Raw genomic sequence first — 26,293 nt, 5'->3', positions numbered from 1 at the left:
GCTTAATTTGGAGAGGAGTCAACAAGGCCTATGATGAAAGGTACATCATTCCTAATATGAAACACGGAGGTGGATCACTGATGTTTTGGGGATGTGTGAGCTACAAAGGCACAGGAAATTTGGTAAAAATGAATGGCAAGATGAATGCTGTATGTTATCAAAAAATACTGGAGGAAAATTTGCATTCATCAGCCAGGAAGCTGCACATGGGACGTACTTGGACATCCCAACATGACAATGATCCAAAACACAAGGCCAAGTCGACCTGTCATTGGCTACAGCAGAATAATGTGTAGGTTCTGGAGTGGCCATCTCAGTCTCCTGACCTCAATATCATTGAGCCACCCTGGGGAGATCTCAGTTCATGCAAGACAGCCTAAGAATTTACAGGAACTGGAGGCTTTTTGCCAAGAGGAATGGGCAGCTTTACCATCTGAGAAGATAAAGAGTCTCATCCACAAATACCACAAAAGACTTCAAGCTGTCATTGCTGTTAAAGGGGGCAATACATGGTATTAAGAACTGGGGTGTGTAAACTTTTGATCATGGTTCTTTGGGTAGTTTCTGTTGTGATCATGATTTAAAAAGAGTAAACACAATTGATTTATAATAAATGGCTTCAGCCAAACACTAACCATGAGTGAAATAAAAGTTTTTTGTGTTATCATTCATATTCTCTGAAAAATGGCCAAGAAATCATAAATTCTGCCAGGGTATGTAAACTTATGAGCACAACTGTATAGAATAAATGAATGCTAACACATTGCAGAAAACAGGGCAAATGCGCACAGGCAAAACAAATTGTATTGTAGATGCCATGTGTGTAAAAGATGAAGACAGACTGTATGGAATGCACATATGCAGAGCAACAAAAAGATCCTAAACAATTTGTTTATTTCTATTTTTCTAAATACATTTTTATTACCATTGTTCCTCCTGAATGGTCATATAACATTTATTATATGGCAGAAATAAAGTGTTAGTATACCCATCACCCACCACCCTCATATAATACTACACCGCTACTATCAACAGAATGCTATTGGTAGGATTTAAGTCTGAACTGCAAGCACAGATAAAGAAATATCCAGATACGAATTAATTAAACTAGAACTAGCAAAAATACCTGTCTGAATATTAGTCTCCCGTAATCCCAAACCAAACACCGCAGTTCTCACACTGGGTGAAGGAGGGTCAGCACTCTTAGCCAATTAGAGCTCTAATGCTTTTCAAACTGCTGTTAATCAACAGTTTGAGCATGCTTACAGAAAGATAGAGCTAAATGATGAACTCATGTGTTTAAGCTCTTGTTACATTGGTAACCAAGTAACTTTGGCTTAACTGCAACAGAGGAAAATTAGGTCACCAACCAAGTTGTGCTGTCCAGCAGGAGTGTCTGGACCACAAGGATGGCAGAATACAATTACAAATTCTTTTGTAGGTAAAACCATTGATATATATTAATTTAAACTTAGCTCTTTGACTTTAGTTCAGTTTTAAATGTGAAATCTGAGGATACTGATTAAAAAGCAATACTTTATAACAGAACTATATGTTATTTAGTATCTTTGTGATGGCATAGTTAGCCCTCATGCACACAAACAGCTACATAGCATTAAGAATAGACAGGTTAAACAATGTGTCCAACTTACAGCGTAGATTGTCAACCTTGCGCACTTTATCCAGAGCTTGCCGAATGCTATGATTGTCCTCTCCCATAGATATAACTATTCCAACTGGCAAACCATTATTGCGGAGTGCATTTGCCACTTTCCTGCCAGTATCCTTCCAAATGTCTTCATTGGATGAAATGACTCCAACATGCGCCCACTGAAAATACTTCATCACATTAAAAAGAACCCTGGTGGGTGAGGGTAGCGTTCTGGCAAAAGTTGGGTAACTTTTCACATTCTCCAACTCATAGTTGATGCAGGCCCAAGAAAACACAGCTTTGTTCCAGTTCTTTCCTAAAAGAGTAGCAGCATCACAATATCCAGGGTTTGAAGGGCCAATAAAGCCTGAAGCAACCCCAGAGTATGTAAGAAATGTTGAAAGAGCCTTTGAGGTTTGGCAGTCTTCATCAATTATCACATAATTAAAGTTAAGACCTAAGTCTAAGGTTGCATCTTTATTGATGCGTTCAACAGCTAACTTGGCAGCGATATGTGGAAGAGCTTTAGAAAACAAAGGATCACAGGACCAAGGTCCGACAACACCAACTTTGTATGGAAGAGAGTTCACAAACTGTGGAAAGGAGACAATAGCCAGGATTGACCAGCAGAAAAGAAACTTGGATGGTAAAGATGAAAATGTGAGGTATTCACTTTCAGTCCATCTTGGGTAAATGTTACATCTTATTACAAATCTATGAAAAGACCAGGGCTCTTGTAGCATTGCACTCCTGCATGTAAATGTACTAGGCAAAAAAGAGATACATCCAGCTTTATTTTATAAAGGGCAGGTGATGGTTACGATTGCATATCCAGTGTAGGCCTGCTAACAGAAACAAACAAAGATCATTTTACAGGATATATAAGGCAGTTACTTTTGTAGTACATATAAACTCTAATATGTCAAACATTCTTGATCAATGCAAGTTCTAAATACGTGGTAATCATTTATATACGCAAGCAGACTGAAGACTGGAAATGTTTTTTTCTTTAGAAAAATATTTAGGTAAGAGGCAACTGAATTTAGAGCTAGAAAGGGTACATATTTAACTATAGAAAAGCTGGTGTCTGGCTAACTATGACCTGATTTTGAAAGTATCCAATATCACTCCATTGGGTTAATCCTAAATGGCCCATTTTGTTCTTCAGTATCATATTATGTGGCTGAGTCAGCCAAGGTAATGTACCTTCCATTAGTTCAGGCAAAATTAATCTTTAAAGTGTATTACCCTAGAATTTCATATTCATGATGTGTGTCCATTATACTATCTACTTGTGTACTCCTGTTCTCTTTGCATTGCTTTCTTTGTAAAAAATACTTAGTCATCTCACCAATCCCCCTGCTTTCTTATTTAAAACTAAGCATGAAAGCTCATTCATGGCAGTGTAGTCAGTTTTCTGGCTGGTTATCTGATTACTTATAAAAGAAAGAAAAAAAAAAAGGAGTGTGACTATGGGAATGTTTGAACATTCTTCCAGAAGCGCATTTGTAAGGTCAGGAACTGATGTTGGATGGGAAGGTCTCGGCTCTAGTTCATCTCAAAGGTGTTCTATCGGACTGAGGTCAGGACTCTATGCAAGCCATTCAAGTTCCTCCACCACAAAGTCGCTCATTCATGTCTTTATGGACAACTCTTCAACAGAAAGATAAGGCTCTCTAATTTAGCCACATGACTGTAATTTTCAGTTATCATTGGTCTCAACTGAAAGCAACTGTTATTTTTATTAAATGAATTATATTTATTCAGCTGTGTTAGCTTTGCAAACTGAACCTAATGCCTTTAGCTTGCATCCACTATTTTCCAGATTATTGAGCATATCCTAGGTACCTCCTCTAGACACACATCCCTTCCCACCTCACAGTCACGTAACCAATCCACTGAATTATTGCCTCCCGATAGAAATCACATCTCAATCAAAAAATACGTGCATTTTGTTTTTTAGAAATACACAGTTTTTGTCATTTAAATATTTTTATCCATACAGTAAAAAGTACACTAATTTTTTAATACACATATTTTTTTTTTTCATTCAAAAAATGGGAACAGTTTTGCTATACTACTTTCAAAAGATCTCTGTGACATGTCAGCTTTAGATAAATTCTGGAAATTAAAAAGTAATAATGTTACTGTCGTGTAGTGACACTTACAAAAATTGTAGTAGATTGCACTCCTACATGCAGATACACTGCAGTACAAGAAAAGACCATAAACAGAAGAGAGCTGCAATAATATAGAAAACATAATTCACGACTTTGGGAAAAAAAAAAACTACATTAACCTATTTCCATAGTCTGCTGTGAAACAAATGCACGTCACGTACCAGCAAAACCGCATTCATTTGTTGTCTTGAAAGATTCACAAACAAGATTGTTTGAGTTGTAGTTTATATAGCTCCATATTATGCAATTCATAAAGTTCCAGTGTGTTGTTACTACCTTGCTAATATAACCCAACAGATTAAATATTACCCATTATGCCTCAATGTATGTAGCTAGCTGTAATTCTCTTAGGCCTTTGGGCTCTTGTTTCATGTCTCACCTATTTCTGTCATTTTCCATCAATGGCTCCATGGGCTCCAGTTGAGTTATAATCATTGAAGTCAGAATTATTCCATTAAAATGTAAATTTGGGAAGTACACAAACATGAAATCTTGGGCCTCTGGGTCACTGAACCTCTAAAGCATTATAGGTTTACGATGCAAAATACACAACACAGAAATCACAATATTCCATCTACTTAATCGGATTGTTTTGAGAACATCCAATCATCATGGCGTAGAATCAATATTTTTTTTTAGCATAAACACATTAAATCTTTTGCACTAATTGATTTTTAAAGGGAAAACATGATGCTATTTCAATGACAACATTGTTAGGCTTACTTGAAGCTAATGTTGGGTGTTCCAAAATAGAATTTTAGAAGTAAACAATACTTCTACGTTGCCGTAATCTAAAATACTAGATGAGGTTTAATCTAGCTGACTATCAAACTATTAGAGAGGTATCCATCGTCATATACTCAGGCAAATGTGACATGCAGTGGTCACCTTACTTACTCGATTTTTGTTTTTGTTGGGTTACATTTTTTACATTTTATTTTTTATGATGTTAATATGCAACCCAGTTTGAAGGGTTTAAAGTACCTTCTTCTTGCTCTCTGGTGTCTCTTTTTCTTTTTCACTCCCGGGAACAAGGATAGGGACATAAAAGAAGTGGAAACACACCCAAATGGGCAACATATGCCTAGAGGTATGCACAGGTATTTATTCTGCTATAATGTTTAACGCTGTGTAAGATGAATGAATACTAAAATATAATTTCAAGATATTCTTTTTGAAGTGGATTTATTACACAATGTTATATAGAATACATACTGCTGACTTTGTATACATTTGTTAATGTTTAACACTTCTCAACTTATTGTCTTCAGTGTTTGTTTGTCATAACAAAATTAAATAAAAACTCATTTAAAAAAATGTTGGATGTGATTTAATTTTTGCATAGCATAGTTTCATAATTGTACTTTATTAACAGCTTTCTGTAGCTAGTACAGATATTAATATATTTAAGATGAAAGTCACCAATTTGGGCATTTTTTGAAGATTGGGAGACAATCTTGTACTTATTGATCTGAATGATGCTTGCTGCAAAACTGCTCTAGGGGTAAACAATTAAGAAGACAGTTCAGAAAACTGGTTTAATTTGTTGTTGTTCTCCCTGTGACAAGCAGCATTTTCCCACATCTCAGTCTCCCACCATAGAGTCGTAACAATGAATGATTGTTAGAGCAAACCTTCCAGTTTGATAAGCCAGGGAGAACTTAAGACAGTGTATCATTGCTGATTTGTGCTAGGATGAAATGCGTTAGTGGAATGGCTTCATAGTGAGTCTGTTGTTTACAATAAGTACAAGCAGACAAACAATTATGATAATAGCTCTAATCTTGAACAATAAACCAGTAATATCTTATATCATAACAAGCAGAGTTCTGGAGCTCCTTAAATCCTATGGTAATAATGATTTTCTGAAAGGCAACACACAAACACACCCACGCAGCTTATGCTTAAAGCAAAACTTAACTGCATCTGAGCACCACAAACCGAAAATTCTATTTAATTCATTTTTACAGCAAACACACCCATCCATCCATGTCTCCTTGCTTTATTATGTTGCAGTACCACTTAAAAAAAACACCCACCTAGCGTTTTTAGCCTGTCATGAATAAGGACAGATGATTCATATAGCATTTACTTCCTGGAATACATCTGTCCTCAGGTCAAGCATACAATCAGGACTAAGTGCCTAGCTGAAAAAACCCCTCCTCTCCTCCTCCAGATAAAATAAAAAATGCCCATGAAGACTCTTGGGATGTATGACATAATTTAGACCTAGGCCAGAAACCAACTGAAGAGATGTTAAAAAAGTTTTAAACAAGTAACTATACAGTGCCTTGCAAAAGTATTCACCCCCCCCCCCCCTTGGCATTTTTCATGTCTTGTTGCCTCATAACCTGGTATTAACATGAATTAACATGAATTGTTTGAGGATTTGCATCATTTAATTTACAGAACATGCCCACAACTTTGAAGATTTTTTTTATTTTATTTTATTGTGCAGCAAACAACAAATAGGACAAAATAACAGAAAAAGTCAATGTGCATAACTATTCACCCCCTTTGTAGAGCCACCTTTTACAGCTATCACAGCTCCAAGTCGCTTTGGATAAGTCTCTATGAGCTTGTCACATCTTACCACTGGGATTTTTGCCCATTCCACCTTGCAAAACTGCTCTAGCTCCTGACCACAGATTTTCTATTGGATTGAGGTCTGGGCTTTGACTAGGTCATTCCAACACATTTACATGTTTCCCCTTAAACCACTCAAGTGTTGCTTTAGCAGTGTGTTTGGGGTCATTGTCCTGCTGGAAGGGGAACCTCTGTCCTAGCCTCAAATCACACACAGAGTGGTATAGGTTTTGCTCAAGATTATCCCTGTATTTAGCACCATCCATCTTTCCCTCAACCCTGACCAGTTTCCCAGTCCCGACTGCTGAAAAACATCCCCACAGCATGATGCTGCCACCACCATGTTTCACTGTGTTTGGTGTTCTTTGGGTGAAGTGATATGTTGGGTTTGCGCCAGACATAGCGTTTTCTTTGATGGCCAAAAAGTTCAATTTTAGTCTCATCAGACCAGAGCACCTTCCTCCATATATTTTGGGAGTCTCCCACATGCCTTTTCACAAACTCAAAACATGCCATTTAGTTTTTTGCTGAAAATAATGGCTTTCTTCTGGCCACTCTGCCATAAAGCCCAACTCTATGGAGCGTAAGGCTTATTGATGTCCTATGTACAGATACTCCAGTCTCTGCTGTGGAACTCTGCAACTCCTCAAGGGTTACCTTAGGTCTCTGTGCTGCCACTCTGAATAATGCCCTCCTTGCCTGGTCCGTGAGTTTTGGTGTGCAGCCGTCTCTTGGCAGGTTTGCTGTTGTGCCATGTTCTTTCCATTTGGTTATGATAGATTTGATGGTACTCCTAGGGATCATCAAAGATTTGGATATTTTTTTATAACCTAACCCTGACTTGTACTTCTCAACAACATTGTCCCTTACTTGTTTGGAGAGTTCCTTGGTCTTCATGGCAGTGTTTGGCTAGTTGTGCCTCTTGCTTAGGTGTTGCAGCCTCTGGGGCCTTTCAAAAAGGTGTGTATATGTAATGACAGATCATGTGACATTTAGATTGCACACAGGTGGACATCATTTCACTAATTATGTGACTTCTGAAGGTAATTGGTTGCACCAGAGCTTTTTATGTGCTTCATAACAAAGGGGGCGAATACATACACACATGCCAATTAGCAGGGTTTTTTTTCTGAAAAATTGTTTTATGTATATATTTTTCTAATTTTACTTCACCAACTTAGACTATTGTGTTCTGATCCATCACATATAATTCAGATTTAAAAAAAAAACATTGAACTAAAGGCTGTAATGTAACAAAATAGGTAAAAAGTCAGGGGGGTGAACACTTTTGCAAGGCACTGTAATATACCTTTCTATCTATTTACTAAGACTAGCAGCATTAGGGTTAAAATTTGATTAAGGTTGATTATGAGAGTAAAGTTCCACTTTAAGCCCAGCATAAGGTCACACTGACATTTAGTATGGCATCATAGGAGGTGGCCCTGAAAAGAGTCCAATAGCGCATTGCAGAGGTAAGCAGTGCTATTAAAGTAGGATGTAGAATCTAATGGGTAATGCTAAACCCAGTGTTATCTTTTTAGCTTTACAGAAAGTTTGGCGTTTAAGGCCTCATGCATACTACAGCTGTCAAATGTCCATTTTACAGGCTTTTAGAGGCGTTTATAGGCAAGGGCATTTAGAGGCATCTGAACACATCAAAATTGCATTCAGGGGAGAAACTTTGGGCAGAAAAAAACACTTGAAACAGCTAAACACACGTAAACGCTAGGTACGTTTAACACTTGGGTGTTTATCTATTTCAATTGCCAGAATTCATTATATTCTGGCCAATGAAATCAATAAACACTGAAGTGCTTGACATGCTTGAACACATCTAAACAGACCTAAAGGCATTTCAAAAACTTGGTTTTAGGCGCATTTTTAACACTGATTTTTTCCAGGTGTGCATGAGACCTACAGTAAGTGATATCCCATGTTGGATAATTTACAGTGCCTTTAAAAAGTATTCATACCGCATGACATTTTACACATTTTGTCATATTACAACCAAAAATATAATTGTATTTTTGGGGATTTTATTGATAGTCCAACACAAAGTGGCACATGATTGTGAAGTGGAAGGAAAATGATAAATGGTTTTCAAAATTTTTTATAAATAAATATCTGAAAAGTGTGGTGTGCATTTGTATTTAGCCCCCTTTACTCTGGTATCCCTAATAAAATCTAGTGGAACCAGTTGCCTTGAGAAGTCACCTAATTAGTAAATATGGTTCACCTGTGTGTAATTTAATCTCAGTATACAGTATCTCACAAAAGTGAGTACACCCCTCACATTTTTGTAAATATTTTATTATATCTTGTCACAACATTGAAAAATATGACACTTTGCTACAATGTAAAGTAGTGAGTGTACAGCTTGTATAACAGTGTAAATTTGCTGTCCCCTCAAAATAACTCAACACACAGCCTCTAATGTCTAAACCGCTGGGAACAAAAGTGAGTACACCCCTAAGTGAAAATGTCCAAATTGGGCCCAAAGTGTCAATATTTTGTGTGGCCACCATTATTTTCCAGCACTGCTTTAACGCTCTTGGGCATGGAGTTCACCAAAGCTTCACAGGTTGCCACTGGAGTCCTCTTCCACTCCTCCATGATGACATCACGGAGCTGGTGGATGTTAGAGACCTTGCACTCCTCCACCTTCCATTTGAGGATGCCCCACAGATGTTCAATAGGGTTTAGGTCTGGAGACATGCTTGTCCAGTCCATCACCTTTACCCTCAGCTTCTTTAGCAAGGCAGTGGTCGTCTTGGAGGTGTGTTTGGGGTCGTTATCATGTTGGAATACTGCCCTGCGGCCCAGTCTCTGAAGTGAGGGGATCATGCACTGCTTCAGTATGTCACAGTACATGTTGACATTGATGGTTTCCTCATGAACTGTAGCTCCCCAGTGCCGGCAGCACTCATGCAGCCCCAGACCATGACACTCCCACCACCATGCATGACTGTAGGCAAGACACACTTGTCTTTGTACTCCTCACCTGGTTACCACCACTCAAGCTTGACACCATCTGAACCAAATAAGTGTATCTTGGTCTCATCAGACCACAGGACATGGTTCCAGTAATCCATGCCCTTAGTCTGCTTGTCTTTAGCAAACTGTTTTCTGGCTTTTTGTGCATCATCTTTAGAAGAGGCTTCCATCTGGGATGACAGCCATGGAGACCAATTTGATGCAGTGTATGGCATATGGTCTAAGCACTGACAGGCTGACCCCACACCCCTTCAACCTCTGCAGCAAAGCTTGCAGCACTCACATGTCTATTTCCCAAAGATAACCTCTGAATATGACACTAAGCACGTGTACTCAACTTCTTTGGTTGACCACGGCGAGGCCTGTTCTGGGTGGAACCTGTCCTGTTAAACCGCTGTATGGTCTTGGCCACCGTGCTGCAGCTCAGTTTCAGGGTCTTTGCAATCTTCTTATAGCCTAGGCCATCCTTATGTAGAGCAACAATTAATTTTTTCAGATCCTCAGTGAGTTCTTTGCCATGAGGTGCCATGTTGAACTTCCAGGGACCAGTATGAGAGAGCGATAACACCATTTTTAACACACCTGCTTCCCATTCACACCTGAGACCTTGAAACACCAACAAGTCACATGACACGGGGGGGGTGGCTAATTGGGCCCAATTTGGACATTTTCACTTAGGGGTGTACTCACTTTTGTTGCCAGCAGTTTAGACATTAATGGCTGAATGTTGAGTTGTTTTGAGGGGACAGCAAATGTACACTGTTATACAAGCTGTGCACTCACTACTTTACAGTGTAGCAAAGTGTCATTTCTTCAGGGTTGTCACATGAAAAGATATAATAAAATATTTGGGGGGACACAGCAAACATGTGGAAGAAGTTGCTCTGATCAGATGAGACCAAACTTTTTGGACTAAAAGCAAAAGGTTATGTGTGGCGGGAAAACTAACACTGCACATCACCCTAAACACACCAACCCCACTGTGAAACATGGTGGTGGCAGCATCATGTAGTGGGGATGCTGTTCTTCGGCAGGGACAGGGAAGCTGGGCAGAGTTGATGGGAAGATGGATGGAGCCAAATACAGGGCAATCTTGGAAGAAAACCTGTTAGAGTCTGCAAAAGACTTGAGACTGGGGCAGAGGTTCACCTTCCAGCAGGACAATGACCCTAAACATACAGCCAGAGCTACAATGGAATGGTTTAGATCAAAGCATATCCATGTGTTAGAAAGGCCCAGTCAAAGTCCAGACCTAAATCCAATTGAGAATCTGTGGCAAGACTTGAAAATAGCTGCTCACAGATGCTCTCCATCCAATCTGATGGAGCTTGAGCTATTTTGCAAAGAAGAATGGGCAAAAACGTCACTCTCTAGATGTGCAAAGCTGATAGAAACATACCCAAAAAGACTTGCAGCTGTAATTGCAGCGAAACGGGGTACTAAAAAATATTGACTCAGAGGGGCTATTAACAAATGCACACCACATTTTTCACATATTTATATGTAAAAGGTTTTGAAAACCATTTATCATTTTCCTTCCACTTCATAATTAATGCGCCACTTTGTTTTGGTCTATCACATAAAATCCCAATAAAATACATTTACGTTTTTGGTTGTAACATGACAAAATGTGGAAAATTTTAAGGTGTATGAATACTTTTTCAAGGCACTGTAAGATATTAAATATGTAAGCTTTCAAGACCCTTTAGGTTTCATCTTCGGCCTCCATACAATTCACTTGTTTTCTTTGGAAATATTACAGGTTTCTTTTCACAGTTTATTGCCAAGTTTTATTTCATTGAACAAAAAAATGCTAGCTGTGTATACAGTACGCATAGAAAATTTGAGAGCCATTGATAAGCTAGATTCAATAAAAATGCAGTGTAAATAAACAGGTAGTGTTAAGCTGACCATACATGGATTGAAATTCGAATAGTTCAGCAGGGGCCAGTTGAATTTTAATCCATCTGTGGCCAATGTGGATGAACAGAAGTCGATCTACCAATTGACTTCTGTTCATCCACCCTGTCTGTATTTTTTTGTTCCATCCGCGCTGTAGGCAATAGGCTGCAGTGCTGATCTGCACTATCAGAATACAAGGATACACCTCGAATGTGTGGATGGGGGAATAATTTTTTCATTCAACCCGATGGTTTGGACTTAGAATGGTCCAGGTACCTACAGTATAGGAAGGTTACACTGGGCTCAACATTTCTATCAAACAATAACATGTTAGGCCTGTTACATGTTGTGTGGTAAGCACTGATAAAGTTTTTCATATTATATTTAAATCTAGGAGTGCTTCTGTAATATGACAGGAACACTGCTAGAAAAATACAGTAACTAGCTTTCTACCTGCTTGAAAGAGACTGAATGGAACACAATTATCTTAATAACAAATCCCAAATTATGTTTTTTTGAGTAGACTTCTTTTAAATATCTTTTGTTCTAGTTTTCTTTTAATTACTGTAGCAGCTGGCCAAGGAATTCATACAAACACTTTGTCTTAAAGTAAACATCGCAATAGAATGAACATGTACAGTATATCTTATTCTTGGATTGTGTTGTTTCTGTTTTTTTCTTTTGATTTCATATGTCATATACCCTTGAAAAGTTTATTGTTTCAATGATGTTACATGGGTCAAAAGCCAGAAAAACAGAAGAGGAGTTGAGTGCACTTCAAGGCTATACAAGCTGTATATTAATAATACTGAAATGAACACTGATGCAAGCAGAGGGAAAAAAAAAGAATCACAAGGCCAATCTTGCAATTATTCTCATGTAGGAGAGCGTATGTGGGGATGTTATCCAGAATTATCAGCACTATTATGCTGTAGTCATACCTGCTGTTAAAGTTACCTCTACCATAAACATTTTGACCTAGTCCTAGACTAGATCTATTTCAAAGCATTTTGTTTAGTCACTTTAAAAACCAGTGTGGCTGGCCACAAATACTGTTTAGACATACACCCATGAGTCAAAATTTTCAGCCTAGCTTCTGTTTGGGTAGCGGGATTGACCCAGGTTTAGCCATTCCAGCAGCTGGCCAGATCTATAATACACAGGAATCTAAGCCAAATTTATGGATTGTGCATGGGATAACCGAAATAGCTATACAACGACTGCATTCATCCACAGATTTAGCCATGGCACCAATAGATTTTACATCTGGCCCATTTGATGCATGGGTAGGTATGATTGAGAAGGGGAAATGCTTGTCCCTGTCCCTGTGCTGAGGGCTAAATGCAAGAGAATTAGGGCTAAAATTAGTGTTTATATATGAGTGTTAACCCAACGTATAATTGTGTCTGATCAAAGTTTTGATAACTGCCCATTATCTCTAAACATCTGTCTATAGATAGCTGATTCAGCAGATTTTTTTGTTGGACTGATTCACTAACGTACTTTTTACATGACTACAATTATGGTTGCCTTCGTGAACAGGTCCTTTTGTGGCTCTAAAAATGTTGCATCTATCATGACTTATAAAATCTTGTATAGGGCATTACTGGTATACTGACATCTGCTTATCATTTGAACTGTGAGTGACAATGTCATTGGTTTGTAAGATGGGCTTCGTGGGTGGCTGAATTTGGCGCCAAGAGCACAAGTCTGAACCACCACTCCCCACCCTGCTAGAACACTATATGTCTTGTTGGGGCCAAACCCTCCCCATCTTGTGCCCTCTCCATGCCAGAGGCCTCCACACTATATTCCCAGCCATTGACCTTTACATTTCCAAAGGAAGAAATTAGTCATTAGTACTCACACGACTGTGCTATTTCTAGTCACCTCCTCCTTCGGTACACCTCTCCCAGGGCCCTTCAGGGATGCAGCCTCACACAGGGAACTCTTGGCCTGACCTAAAAGGCTTTTTGCAATCTGCCCTAGCCCTAACCTCTATAAGGGACAGAAAGACTACTTACTGAGTGCAGGTCTACTTTTCCAATCCTCCTACCCTATCCAGGGCTTACAGGTGCTGGTTACATCCACAGGTGTGGGGTGCTTAGCTTCCATGCACAAGTGCACTAGGGCTCCACCCAACCTGGCTTATAACTAGGCACATTACAACATTGCAGGGGGGCTCTCTAAAGGGGCCTAGCACCTGATGACCTTATTTACTGTAACCAGACACTAATCTGGTACAGAGCCACCTAGAGGCAAAGTATCTAACTGCACCTGCCTACACGTTTATTTGGTCACTCCAGCACCACCCTTCTATAGGTCTGCTTATCTGCCTATTAGCAGGGTACTGTAGCTGTTGGGTTAGTGATTGGACAGCAGAGGCCCTGTGGGAAGTAAGTTTGTTTTTGGTGTAAGAGCTAACTAATTAGCCTAGAAAAGTATAGTGTAGTCTATAAGCAGAATACTGTACAAGAACTGTTAAGATGGCCATACATAAAGCAATTTTCTTTCCTTTAACTATGGGTTGAAAGAAAATCGCTCAAGTCCCCTATCAGCACATTGTTCCTGTTGTGTATTTTGACAGGAGGTTTCCCTGACATCAGAATACAATGAATACTGCTGTTGGCATTAGTTGGCCAAAGTAACCTCCAACAAAAAAAAACAGATAGGCTGGTTGTACTGAAGTCAATTGTCAAATTAACTACAGTACAACCAGCGTGCTGATAGATTGAAATTTGGTCAGTTCCTACTGAACATTCCTGCATTTCGATCTATCTATTGCCGGTCTTAAAGACTGTTATGTAGCTAGAGCAGACCTGAGGACTGTTATCACAGCAAGGAGAGTGTTTTCAGTTAGATGAATGCAAGTAGAAAACACCTTTATGTCAAATGTTTTGGAATTATAACCAATATAGAGGAGTTTGTTGAGAATTGAAGTAGAACTATAGGCAAAATTTTTTTTTGGATTGAGCAAGGGAGGGTTATAACCTCTGTCAGATTTTTTTACCAATGTATCCAATAGCCAAAACAGGAAGTGAGAGGAAATGCCTGCAAATTAAGAGAATTCCTTGGGGCCCCCCAGGTCACCAGAACGAGTGATCTCAGTGGAAGATTTCCACTTTTCTGAGGAAAACCCAAAATGTGTGATTTCCTTTTACTTTCAATGATAATGGTAAATGAGACAAATAGAAAGGGTGAATCTCCTTAACAGAGGCACAGATAGCAATAAAAACTGATAAGTGTTTTAATTCCTCTTCACGCTATCCTAAACTAAAAAAAAAAAAAAAAAAAAAAAGTTGCCTTTAGTTATACTTTAACCACTTCCCTACCCGCCCATTGTCATATGACGTCTGCAGGAACACTCTGTCCTTCTGGGCAGGCATCATATGACGTCCTTGGCTTCCCGGCGGTATAGAGGATGCCCGCCGCATCACTCGGGAGCCGATACGCGATATCTACCGGGCACCCACGATTGCTGGTAACAGAATAGGAACATGTCCTTTCAGGAGAGAGGAGACAGATCTTGTGTTCCTAGTATATAGGAACACCGATTTGTCTCCTCCCCTCGTCAGTCCCCTCCCCCCACAGTTAGAATCACCCCCTAGGTAACAAAGTTAACCCCTTGAACGCCCCCTAGTGTTAGCACCTTCCCTGCCAGTGACATTTATACAGTAATCTGTGCATATTTATAGCACTGATCGGTGTATAAGTGTTACTGGTCCCAAAATAGTGTCAAAAGTGTCCGATCTGTATGTTGCAGTCACAATAAAATTGCAGATTGCAAATAAATAATAATAAAGATGTCATAAATCTATCCCCTATCCCCCCAATCAATATATGCTTATTGAGGAAAATTTTTTTTTTTTTAATTGGGATATTTATTATAGCAAAAAGTTAAAAATATTGTGTTTTTTTTTTCAAAATTGTCGCTTTTTTTTTGTTTATATCACAAAAATATAAACCACAGAGGTTATCAAATACCACCAAAAGAAAGCTCTATTTTTGGGGAAAAAAATTATTAAAATTTAATTTGGGTACAGTGTTGCATGACCGCACAATTGTCATTCAAAATGTTACAGTGCTGAACACTGAAAATTGGCCTGGGCAGGAAGGGGGCGAAAATGCCCAGTATTGAAGTGGTTAACTTCTATTTGGTATAAGGTTTGTGCGTGTGTATGTATGTGTGTTACATTGGTAAGACACGGGTCGAGGCCAGGACTCTGTGCAGGCCAGTCAAGTTCCTCGACCCCAAACTCGCTCATCTATGTCTTTATGTACCTTGCTTTGTGCACTGGTGCGCAGTCATGTTGGAACAGGAAGGGCCCATCCCCAAACTGTTCCCATAAAGTTGGGAGCATGAAATTGTCCAAAATGTCTTGGTATGCTAACGCCTAAAGAGTTCCCTTCACTGGAAATAAGGGGCCAAGCCCAACCCCTGAAAAAACAACCCCACACCATAATCCCCCCTCCACCAAATGATTTGTACCAGTGCACAAAGCAAGGTCCATAAAGACATGGATGAGTGAGTTTGGTGGAGGAACTTGACTGGCCTGCACAGAGTCCTGACCCTATAGAACACCTTTGGGATGAATTATAGTGGAGACTGCGAGCCAGGCCTTCTTGTCCACATCAGTGCCTGACCTCACAAATGCACTTCTAGAATGGCCAAACATTCCTATAGACACACCCCTAAACCTTGTGGACAGCCTTCCCAGAAGAGTGTTATAGCTGCAAAGGGTGGGCCAACTCGGTATTGAACCTTACGGACTAAGATTGGGATGACATTACAGTTTGTGTGTGTGTAAAGGCAGACGTCCCAATACTTTTGGTAATATAGTGTATCCTTCCACCTTGCAAAGATAGGGCATAAAACCATTAGTTTACAGAACAAAATATATTACAAATAATTAGATAAATACCTTTTATTTTAAAATCTTTAATGTGTAGGTCATGTAACGTGACTTCTGTTTTTTTCTGATGAGCACAGCTCAGTGCTTACATGTCCTGGTGGATTCACTTCTCACACCTATCCACCCCAGGCCTTGCAGAGCAGAGTGGAGCTGTCCATCAGGCATGTGATGAGCAGCGCAGGCATAGCTGCTGTGACATGGATAGCTGAGAGGATTATACCCACACATTAAGATGTGAGTGGATATGGCTTACATGCTAAATGTACTGTAGAGGAGCGTGTGCACTGTAGTGGCAACACTGTAGAGGCTCTATGAGCCTACAGATCCTTGCCCCTGAGAACAAGCAGGGCCTACTGACTGGCAGAATGAAGAGGTAAATTCTACTTTTTTTGTTTTTATGTTATCTTCTCTTCTCAGAGATCTCCATTGGTACTCTGAAGACTCTCTCTCTAACATGACATGTGCAGAAGAGCAGGTTAGCACCTCATGCGCATATTGAGCCCACTCCAAGTAGTGGTATATGCTTGACACTCATTACTGTCCAATGTTAATAATAGTTTGATAAAAAATTTTAACAAAAATAATATAAAAATCATGATGACAGGTAGTAAAATGTTAATGCGGCACTGCCCAGGCCATGAACTGTAATGCTGCGTACACACGAGCAGACTTTACGGCAGACTTGGTCCGGCGGACCGGACTCCGTCGGATAATTCGATCGTGTGTGGGCTCCAGCGGACTTTTTTTTCCCAAAAGTTCGACAGACCTAGAAATGAAACATGTTTCAAATCTTTCCGACGGACTCGAGTCCGGTCTAAAAATCCGCCCGTCTGTATGCTAGTCCAACGGACTAAAACCGACGCCAGGGCAGCTATTGGCTACTGGCTATCAACTTCCTTATTTTAGTCCGGTCGTACGTCATCACATACGAATCCGTCGGACTTTGGTGTGATCGTGTGTGTCCAAGTCCGTCCGTTTGTAAGTCCGGCGCACCCGCGCTACAAAGTACGTCGCAAAGATCGTCGGACCAAGTCTGCCGTAAAGTCCGCTCGTAAGTATGCGACATAAGCAACATTTTTCAACCTTTTTTCAGTTGCAGTACCCTTTAAAAGTATGTAAAAGTTTGAGGCACCCCAGTGTAAAATGTAAACGACACAAATATTACTTATCCTTAAAATGCAATGCAGAAAACAAATTCAAAAGAAAGTATTAAAAACAAATAGAGTGCCTTGTGACAGTATTCATACCCCTTAAAATTTTCCACATACTGTCATGTTACAACCAAAAACATAAATGTATTTTATTGGGATTTTATGCGATAGACCAACACAAAGTGGCACATAATTGTGAAGTGGAAGGAAAATGATAAATGGTTTTCAAATTTTTGTACAAATAAATATGTGAAAAGTGTGGCGTGCATTTGTATTCAGCCCCCCTGAGTCAATACTTTGTAGAACCACCTTTCACTGCAATTACAGATGCAAGTCTTTTTGGGGATGTACTCTACCAGCTTTGCACATCTAGACAGTGAAATGTTTGCCCATTCCTCTTTGCTAAATGGCTTAAAGCGGAGCGGCACCGAAAAAAAATTTTTTAAAAGTCAGCAGCTACAAATACTGCAGCTGCTGACTTTTAAAACATGGACACTTACCTGTCCAGGGCGCCCGCGATGTCGGCACCCGAGGCCGAAGCGTCTCTCCATCCTCGGGTGCTGCCGCCTCCATCTTCGGTAAGGGAATCAGGAAGTGAAGCCGTGCGGCTTCACTTCCCGGTTCCCTACTGCGCATGCGCGAGTCGCGCAGCGCAATACGAATGGTCCCTGCTGCCTCTGGGACCCGTGTGTTTCCCAGCAGGCAGCGGGGGGGGGGAACAGGATGTGGCGTAAATACCCGCAGATTCTGCGGCTATCTACGCCGGAAGTGGGTACAGATACCTGTAATATACAGGTATCTGTACCCCCCTCCCCCCTGAAAGGTGCCAACTGTGTCACCGGAGGGGGGGAGGAATCTAATGAGTGGAAGTTCCACTTTTGGGTGGAACTCCACTTTAAGCTCTGTTGGATTGGATGGAGAGCATCTGTAAACAGCAATTTTCAAGATTTGCCACAGATTCTCAATTGGATTGAGGTCTGGACTTTGACGGGCCCATTCTAACACATGAATATGCTTTGATCTAAACCATTCCATTGTAAATCAGGCTGTATGTGTAGGGTCATTGTCCTGCTGGAAGATGAACCTCTGCCCCAGTCTCAAGTCTTTTGCAGACTCTAACAGGTTGTCTTCTAAGATTGCCCTGTATTTGGCTCCATCCATCTTCCCATCAACTCTGACCAGCTTCCCTTGTCCCTGCTGAAGAAAAGCATCCCCACAACATGATGCTGCCACCACCATTTTTCACAGTGGGGATGGTGTGTTCAGGGTGATGTGCAGTGTTAGTTTTCCACCACACATAGTGTTTTGCTTTTAAGCCAAAACGTTCAATTTTGGACTCATCTGACCAGAGTACCTTCTTCCACATGTTTACTGTTTCCTCCACGTGGCTTCTTGCAAACTGCAAGCGGGACTTTTTATGGCTTTCTTTCAACCATGGCTCTTCCATAAAGGCCAGATTTGTGAGGTGCATGACTAATAGTTGTCCTGTGGACGAATTCTTCTACCTGAGCTGTAGATCTCTGCAGCTCCTCCAGAGTTACCATGGGCCTCTTGGCTACTTTTCTAACGCTCTCCTTACTCGGCCTATTCGTTTAGGTGGACGGTTATGTCTTGGTAGGTTTGCAGTTGTGCCATACTCTTTCCATTTTCGGTTGATGGATTGAACAGTGCTCCGTGAGATGTTCAAAGCTTGGGATATTTTTTTATAACCGAACCCTGCTTTAAACTTCTCCACAACTTTATCCCTGACCTGTCTTGTGTGTTCCTTGGCCTTCATGATGTTGTTTGTTCAGTACGGTTCTCTAACAAACCTCTGAGGGCTTCACAGAACAGCTGTATTTATACTGAGATTAAATTACACACAGATGGACTCTATTTACTAATTATGTGACTTCTGAAGGCAATTGGTTCCACTGGATTTTAGTTAGGGGTATCAGAGTAAAGGGGTCTGAATACAAATGCACGCCACACTTTTCAGATATTTATTTGTAAAAAATATTGAAAACCATTTCTCATTTTCCTTCCACTTCACAATTATGTGCCACTTTGTGCTGGTCTATCACATAAAATCCCAATAAAATACATTTACGTTTTTGGTTGTAACATAACAAAATGTGGAAAATTTCAAGGGGTATGAATACTTTTTTAAGACACTGTATATACATGACAAGATGTATATATATATATATATATATATATATATATATATATATATATGATATATTATGAAATCACAGGTCATAATACCACAATTATAACATTTAAAACCATGTTCATGATATATTATAGTGTCCAGATGAATCCTGCTCTGACTTAATCAGCCCCAGAGAACAAACAAATAGAAATAATAATAAATGAATAACATACAGTGGGGACGGAAAGTATTTAGACCCCCTTAAATTTTTCACTCTTTGTTATATGCAGCCATTTTCTAAAATCATTTAAGTTCATTTTTTTTCCTCATTAATGTACACATAGCACCCCATATTGACAGAAAAACACAGAAATGTTGACATTTTTGCAGATTTATTAAAAAAGAAAAACTGAAATATCACATGGTCCTAAGTATTCAGACCCTTTGCTGTGACACTCATATATTTAACTCAGGTGCTGTCCATTTCTTCTGATCATCCTTGAGATGGTTCTACACCTTCATTTGAGTCCAGCTGTGTTTGATTATACAGATTGGACTTGATTAGGAAAGCCACACACCTGTCTATATAAGACCTTACAGCTCACAGTGCATGTCAGAGAAATGAGAATCATGAGGTCAAAGGAACTGCCTGAAGAGCTCAGAGACAGAATTGTGGCAAGGCACAGATCTGGCCAAGGTTACAAAAACATTTCTACTGCATTAGGTTCCTAAGAGCACAGTGGCCTCTATAATCCTTTAATGGAAGACTTTTGGGACGACCAGAACCCTTCCTAGAGCTGGCCGTCCAGCCAAACTGGGCTATCGGGGGAGAAGAGCCTTGGTGAGAGAGGTAAAGAAGAACCCAAAGATCACTTTGGCTGAGCTCCAGAGATGCAGTCGGGAGATGGGAGAAAGTTATAGATAGTCAACCATCACTGCAGCCCTCCACCAGTCGGGGCTTTATGGCAGAGTGGCCCGATGGAAGCCTCTCCTCAGTGCAAGACACATGAAAGCCCGCATGGAGTTTGCTAAAAAAACACCTGAAGGACTCCAAGATGGTGAGAAATAAGATTCTTTGGTCTGATGAGACCGAGATAGAACTTTTTGGCCTTAATTCTAAGCGGTATGTGTGGAGAAAACCAGGCACTGCTCATCACCTGTCCAATACAGTCCCAACAGTGAAGCATGGTGGTGGCAGCATCATGCTGTGGAGGTGTTTTTCAGCTGCAGGGACAGGACGACTGGTTGCAATCAAGGGAAAGATGAATGCGGCCAAGTACAGGGATATCCTGGACAAAAACCTTCTCCAGAGTGCTCAGGACCTCAGACTGGGCCGAAGGTTTACCTTCCAACAAGACAATGATCCTAAGCACTCAGCTAAAATAATGCAGGAGTGGCTTCACAACAACTCTGTGACTGTTCTTGAATGGCCCAGCCAGAGCCCTGACTTAAACCCAATTGAGCATCTCTGGAGAGACCTACAAATGGCTGACCACCAACGTTTACCATCCAACCTGACAGAACTGGAGAGGATCTGCAAGGAGGAATGGCAGAGGATCCCCAAATCCAGGTGTGAAAAACTTGTTGCATCTTTCCCAAAAAGACTCATAGCTGTATTAGATCAAAAGGGTGCTTCTACTAAATACTGAGCAAAGGGTCTGAATACTTAGGACCATGTGATATTTCAGGTTTTTTTTCTAATAAATCTGCAAAAATGTCAACAATTCTGTGTTTTTCTGTCAATATGGGATGCTGTGTGTACATTAATGAGGAAACAAAAATAAACTTAAATGATTTTAGCAAATGGCTGCAATATAATAAAGAGTGAAAAATTTAAGGGGGTCTGAATACTTTCGGTCCCCACTGTATGACAACAAACAATCTTACCATAATATAATGGTCTGCTACTAGAAGATGTTCTATCACAACAAGAGATCTACATCCCATCTATAATTAAAACCAGTGGGTGGTCTTGTCTGCAGAGTGTATATCCACCACACTTCTTTCTGCAACAGTTTGCAATATGTATCTCGCCCTCTAGGTGGCTTCACGACCCGTTCTACACCATGAAAAAAGAACAAACTCATAGGTCCTTTATGTACATCTTTAAAATGTTTGGGAACGCTGGAAATGTTTTTGGCATTGGGATTTATGGAATCATTATATTGTTCTCCTATTCTGGTTCTAAGCAGTCTGATGGTATTGAAGAGAACATAAATTACATTCAGTTACATAGACAACATTACTAGAGCCTATAATCCTGATCCCTGAACTCTGTACTTTACTTAATACTTACCCTTGAAGCCTGTGCATTACCTAACCTTGACTACTGAACTTTGTGCTGTACTTAATCCTGACCCCTGAACACTTCGCATTAAGCAGAGTTCCACACAAAAATGGAACTTCTGCTTTTCCGGCTCCTCCCCCCCTCCGGTGTCACATTTGGCACCTTTTAGGGGGGAGGGGAGAGCAGATACCTGTCTAATACAGGTATTTTGCTCCCACTTCCGGGCATAGATACCCGAGCCACCCGCAGGTATCTACGCCTCATCCCCCCCCCGCTGTATTCTGGGAGACACGGGTCCCAGAAAACAGCAGGGACCAGTGGGATAGTGCAGTGCGAGTCGCGCATTCACAGTAGGGAACCAGGAAGTGAAGCCCTGCACTCTGAGCCTTGCACACTCATGGCCCTTGCACTCTCGGTATTACTCACTCCTGGCCCCTGTGCTCTCTTCAAAACCCACTGCTGATGCCTCCACTCCACCCTAATGCAGCGTACACACGGTCTGACTTTTCGACCGGACTTGTCCGACGGACGCCAATGCACCAAATCCGGCGGACAATGCGATCATGTGTGGGCTTCACCGGACCTTCAGCAGACTTTTCCAGTCGCAAATCTGACGGACTTTAGATTTGGAACATGCTTCAAATCTTTACGTCGTAACTCCGCCGGACCCAGAAATCGGCTCGTCTGTATGCTAGTCCGACGGACAAAAACCAACGCTAGGGCAGCTATTGGCTACTGGCTATCAACTTCCTTATTTTAGTCCGGTGTACGTCATCACGTACGAATCCATCAGACTTTGGTGTGATCGTGTGTAGGCATGTCCGTTCATTAAAAAGTCCGTCAGAAGTCCGTCAAAAGTCAGTCGAAAGTCCGCTGGAAAGTCTGTCGGACCAGTCTGGTCGAAAAGTCCGACCGTGTGTATGCGGCATAAGAGATATCCACGTCTTACCCCTGTACTCTGTACAATACACACTACTGACCCCAGTACTCTTTGGGATGCTCACCCTTGATCCCTGCAAGTTATGCCTAAGCCCTGCACTCTCTGTGTTACATACTCCTGATTTATGCGCGCTGTGCAGCACACACCACTGAGCCCTGCACTCTGGTGTTATGCAATCCTGAGCCCTGCACTAATGTAAATGAGCCCTTTTGGAAGGTAATATTAGTATATAATGACTTTTTAACAACAGCACATAGATGGTAGTCATTATGCTTATAACACAGTGCTGGATTTATATAGCTGGACACATTACAGCATTACCGCTGTTAGCCTAGGTCCAGCAACGTCAGCAAGAAAGGTATTTTCCATAGAACATTCTGTAGCCTTACTGGAACCCTATACTGAGTAAATAGGGAAGCTACCTGGTTATCGCTGTCCTCAGTACTTTCTGGTTTACTGTCCTAAAACAAGCATGTGGGTAGTGAAGTGAAATGAAAGCCAGCAGTTCTGATCTGCACACACCTTCTGAGTCATTGACCCAGGAATTATTTAGGCATTTGAATCATTAACCAGGCTACTAGTAACTTTATATAAAGAGTTTGGTGATGACAGACCATATACTGTATGTCTCAGCACAAGTTTCCATGACCACTGAAAATTCATTGTTGATTGATAATTTTGCCTACCTAAGACAGTCCTAGTTCATTGCTGTTGGATACTTCATTGTGCTCAAGTTCTTTTTATTGAAAATATACAGATCATTTCTTAGAAATGGAGAAATTGCCAACTAAGAGACATCTATTTTTTTTCTTGATTAGAGGAATGGTGGCAGAGTTGGTGGAAACTAGTTCTTGATCCATATGAATGGATGAGTAAATGCATTCTAAGGACTTCTAAACACTCAATCATATTTCTACTAACAATACAATTCTTGTGATTGGTAGAAATGACCTTTAAATGGTCAGTCCATCCATGAGTTCAGACTTTGTATAGACTTTGTTCAGACTTTGTATAGCTAAACCACCTGTTTTTTATATTTATTTATAGCATCAACATATCAGTATTTTAAAGATTACATAAAATGACTTGCATTCGACCCTGTTCCCACCACTTTATTAAACACTATAGGATTGGTTTCAGAGAGAGACAGTTAATCATATACTATTAAATAATTACAGGAAAACGCACAAACCTGGGAGGAACATACAAAGTCCCCCACCTTGTGTGATTACTACTCCTGACAAAATGCTGCACCCATTACAAGACCTAATGATTGCATCATTAACCCAGGTGGGATCTCTGTGATGTTGAATGAACAAAAAAATGAGAGATCACGGTGCAAGATATCAAAACATTTGTAAATTTGGCTTTTAAGTCCAGCCCTGTCTTAGATCTCTTCTATTTTGTAAGAATTGAAAGTGGTGTCATTGCTGACCTTTTTATGAAATGCTGGTTGAATGTCTGTTATGCTGATTCATTAGATTCGGTACGCTTTGAGCCATCGGCCCTTGGCAATTATGCAGGTCGGTAAAATCAGAAGGTCTTCTCTTAAAAACTGGCTTATATAAGTAGCTCAGTAATGGCAGCAGAGCAAGGGCTCTTCATTTAGCATGGAGATTTTCCGTCAGAAAAAACTTGGATGGTTTTCCCGACGGAATTCCGCTCAAGCTTGGCTTGCATACACACGGTCACACAAAAGTTCTCTGAACTTTCGACCATCAAGACCGTGGTGACGTACAACACTATGACAAGCCGAGAAAATGAAGTTCAATGCTTCAGAGCATGCGTCGAATTGTTTCCGAGCATGCGTATGAATTTTGCGCGTCGGAATTTGTACAGACAATCGCATTTTCGGATAGGAACTTTTTCCAACCGAAAAATTGAGAACCTGCTCTCAATCTTTTGCTGGTGGGAATGCTGCCAGCAAAAGTCCAATGGCTCATACACACAGTCGCATTTTCCGACCAAAAGCTCTCATCAGTCTTTTGCTGGCCGAATTTCCGATCATGTGTACGCCGAATTAGACTTTTGCACAACTTTGCCCTTCTTCCTGGAATATATTTAGCTGATTTAAGAAGAAAGCTCATTTGGGCATTTATAATGCTCTTATAATACCCTAGTGTTTAACATTAACACAGTGGTAACCTTTATATGTGTACTAATACATACACCAATAAGCATGTTTACAATGTGTTCGAGATAATCATGATTCTTTGAGATACACTTGTAATAATCCAATAAAACTGTACAAGTGACAGTATTTATAGCCAATGAAGAGTACTGTCAGCCATAATGAAAGAATGATTCAAGCAAGAAAGCAAGCCTACCATTACCAGGAAAGCACACAACAAGCTAAAGTATTCTAAAATAATATCATTTAAGCCATTTGAAGTTGATCCCTGCCCATTTTAACCCATAGAAGCAAATGATTGCATTCAGTTAAGTCAGGCCAGTTAATATGTTTGCATTTCAAAGTCAAACAAGCTGAGCATTACACATTTCTGAACAATTTTAGAATAATGAACCCCAATATGAAAGTACTGTTCCTTGTTCAATATCATTGTGTTAACAACTGGAGTTTGTCCTAATAATGTGACATATCATTTAAGGACATTATAAGAAGAGAATAAAAATGATCTTATTTGAAAATGTTGCTATATGAGTGACCCTAGCTAAAAATTTGAACTTTTAGTGGTGTTTAACAAAAAGCTTAGAAAAAATGCCTAAAATTACTCCTTTTGTGTTTCCTAAAGCTCACTATTTTACTTCATAAAAATGGTAAACTCATGAAGCTGTATGTCATGACCATTATAACACACGCTTGATTAAAAAAAATCACTTTGAAGTAGTCGTAGTAGTAAGATACCACATTTGTCCAGCCACCTGCTTTTTTATAATATCTCCTTTTGATTTAGCTCAAGATATGTCAAGATCTATGAAACAAAAACACTTACCTTTGTATATGCAGGTTTCTCTTTGCCTTGAGTCATGAAATCTTTTACAATTAACATTACAGTCTATGTGCATCAACCTTGATAATTCCTAAAAACAAGGTCCCCATGGTATATTTCTCAAAATTAATGAATAAAGGGAGGTTGTATGGATCCTTACATTTTCTGCAGGCTCTCCCAGGGTTCTCATACATTCCGAGCAATGTAATGTCATTTGGTGGACATAACTGACATGTGTCATAAACCTTCCAAATCAGTATTCAGCATGTCTACCAAAGGCATGGATTAGGACTTACATTACAATGACGCTTTAAATCCTTTAAACTGATCTGCACCTATCAGCGTTACCTAACGACCTATATATGACCTGCAGTTGGATAAGATGCATAGCTTTACTTCAGCACTGCCCAAATACTGAAATCTGTTTACTATAATACTTTTCTTTCAGTGTCAAACATAATAAAATTGTATAGATCATAAATTTACAAAGTGTAAATGTCATAACTTCATATCTTGACTCATATAAAGCTCGGTCAGCTAAATAAATTCGAAAAGCATCATTATAAGCGATGTGCAAAGTCTTACAGTTTGCTTTCTTAGAAAG

At 40.1% G+C, this 26,293-nt stretch overlaps 1 protein-coding gene across 5 annotated transcripts in view; it reads right to left on the bottom strand.

Moving 5' to 3' along the window:
* Window positions 1–25,955, bottom strand: part of GUCY2F (guanylate cyclase 2F, retinal) — a 190,439-nt gene extending 164,484 nt beyond the window's left edge. For 3 of the 5 annotated variants that reach the window (XM_073599373.1, XM_073599377.1, XM_073599376.1), the window contains exons 1-2: window positions 25,693–25,951; window positions 1,653–2,496 (exon numbers count right to left, since the gene is read on the bottom strand). In XM_073599373.1, coding sequence (XP_073455474.1) covers window positions 1,653–2,394 — 742 coding nt within the window. In that variant the 5' untranslated portion in view covers window positions 2,395–2,496; window positions 25,693–25,951. Of the gene's footprint in view, window positions 1–1,652; window positions 2,497–25,692 lie in introns of all 5 variants that reach the window. The other 2 variants (XM_073599375.1, XM_073599374.1) reach the window with 2 other exon arrangements.
* Window positions 25,956–26,293: the final 338 nt, after the last annotated feature.

The sequence above is a fragment of the Aquarana catesbeiana genome, linkage group LG09, assembly GCF_042186555.1.
Source record: "Aquarana catesbeiana isolate 2022-GZ linkage group LG09, ASM4218655v1, whole genome shotgun sequence".
Classification (NCBI taxonomy): Eukaryota; Metazoa; Chordata; class Amphibia; order Anura; family Ranidae; genus Aquarana; species Aquarana catesbeiana.
Note: the sequence above shows the minus strand (reverse complement) of the source record. Positions and strands in the feature narration are given on the sequence as shown.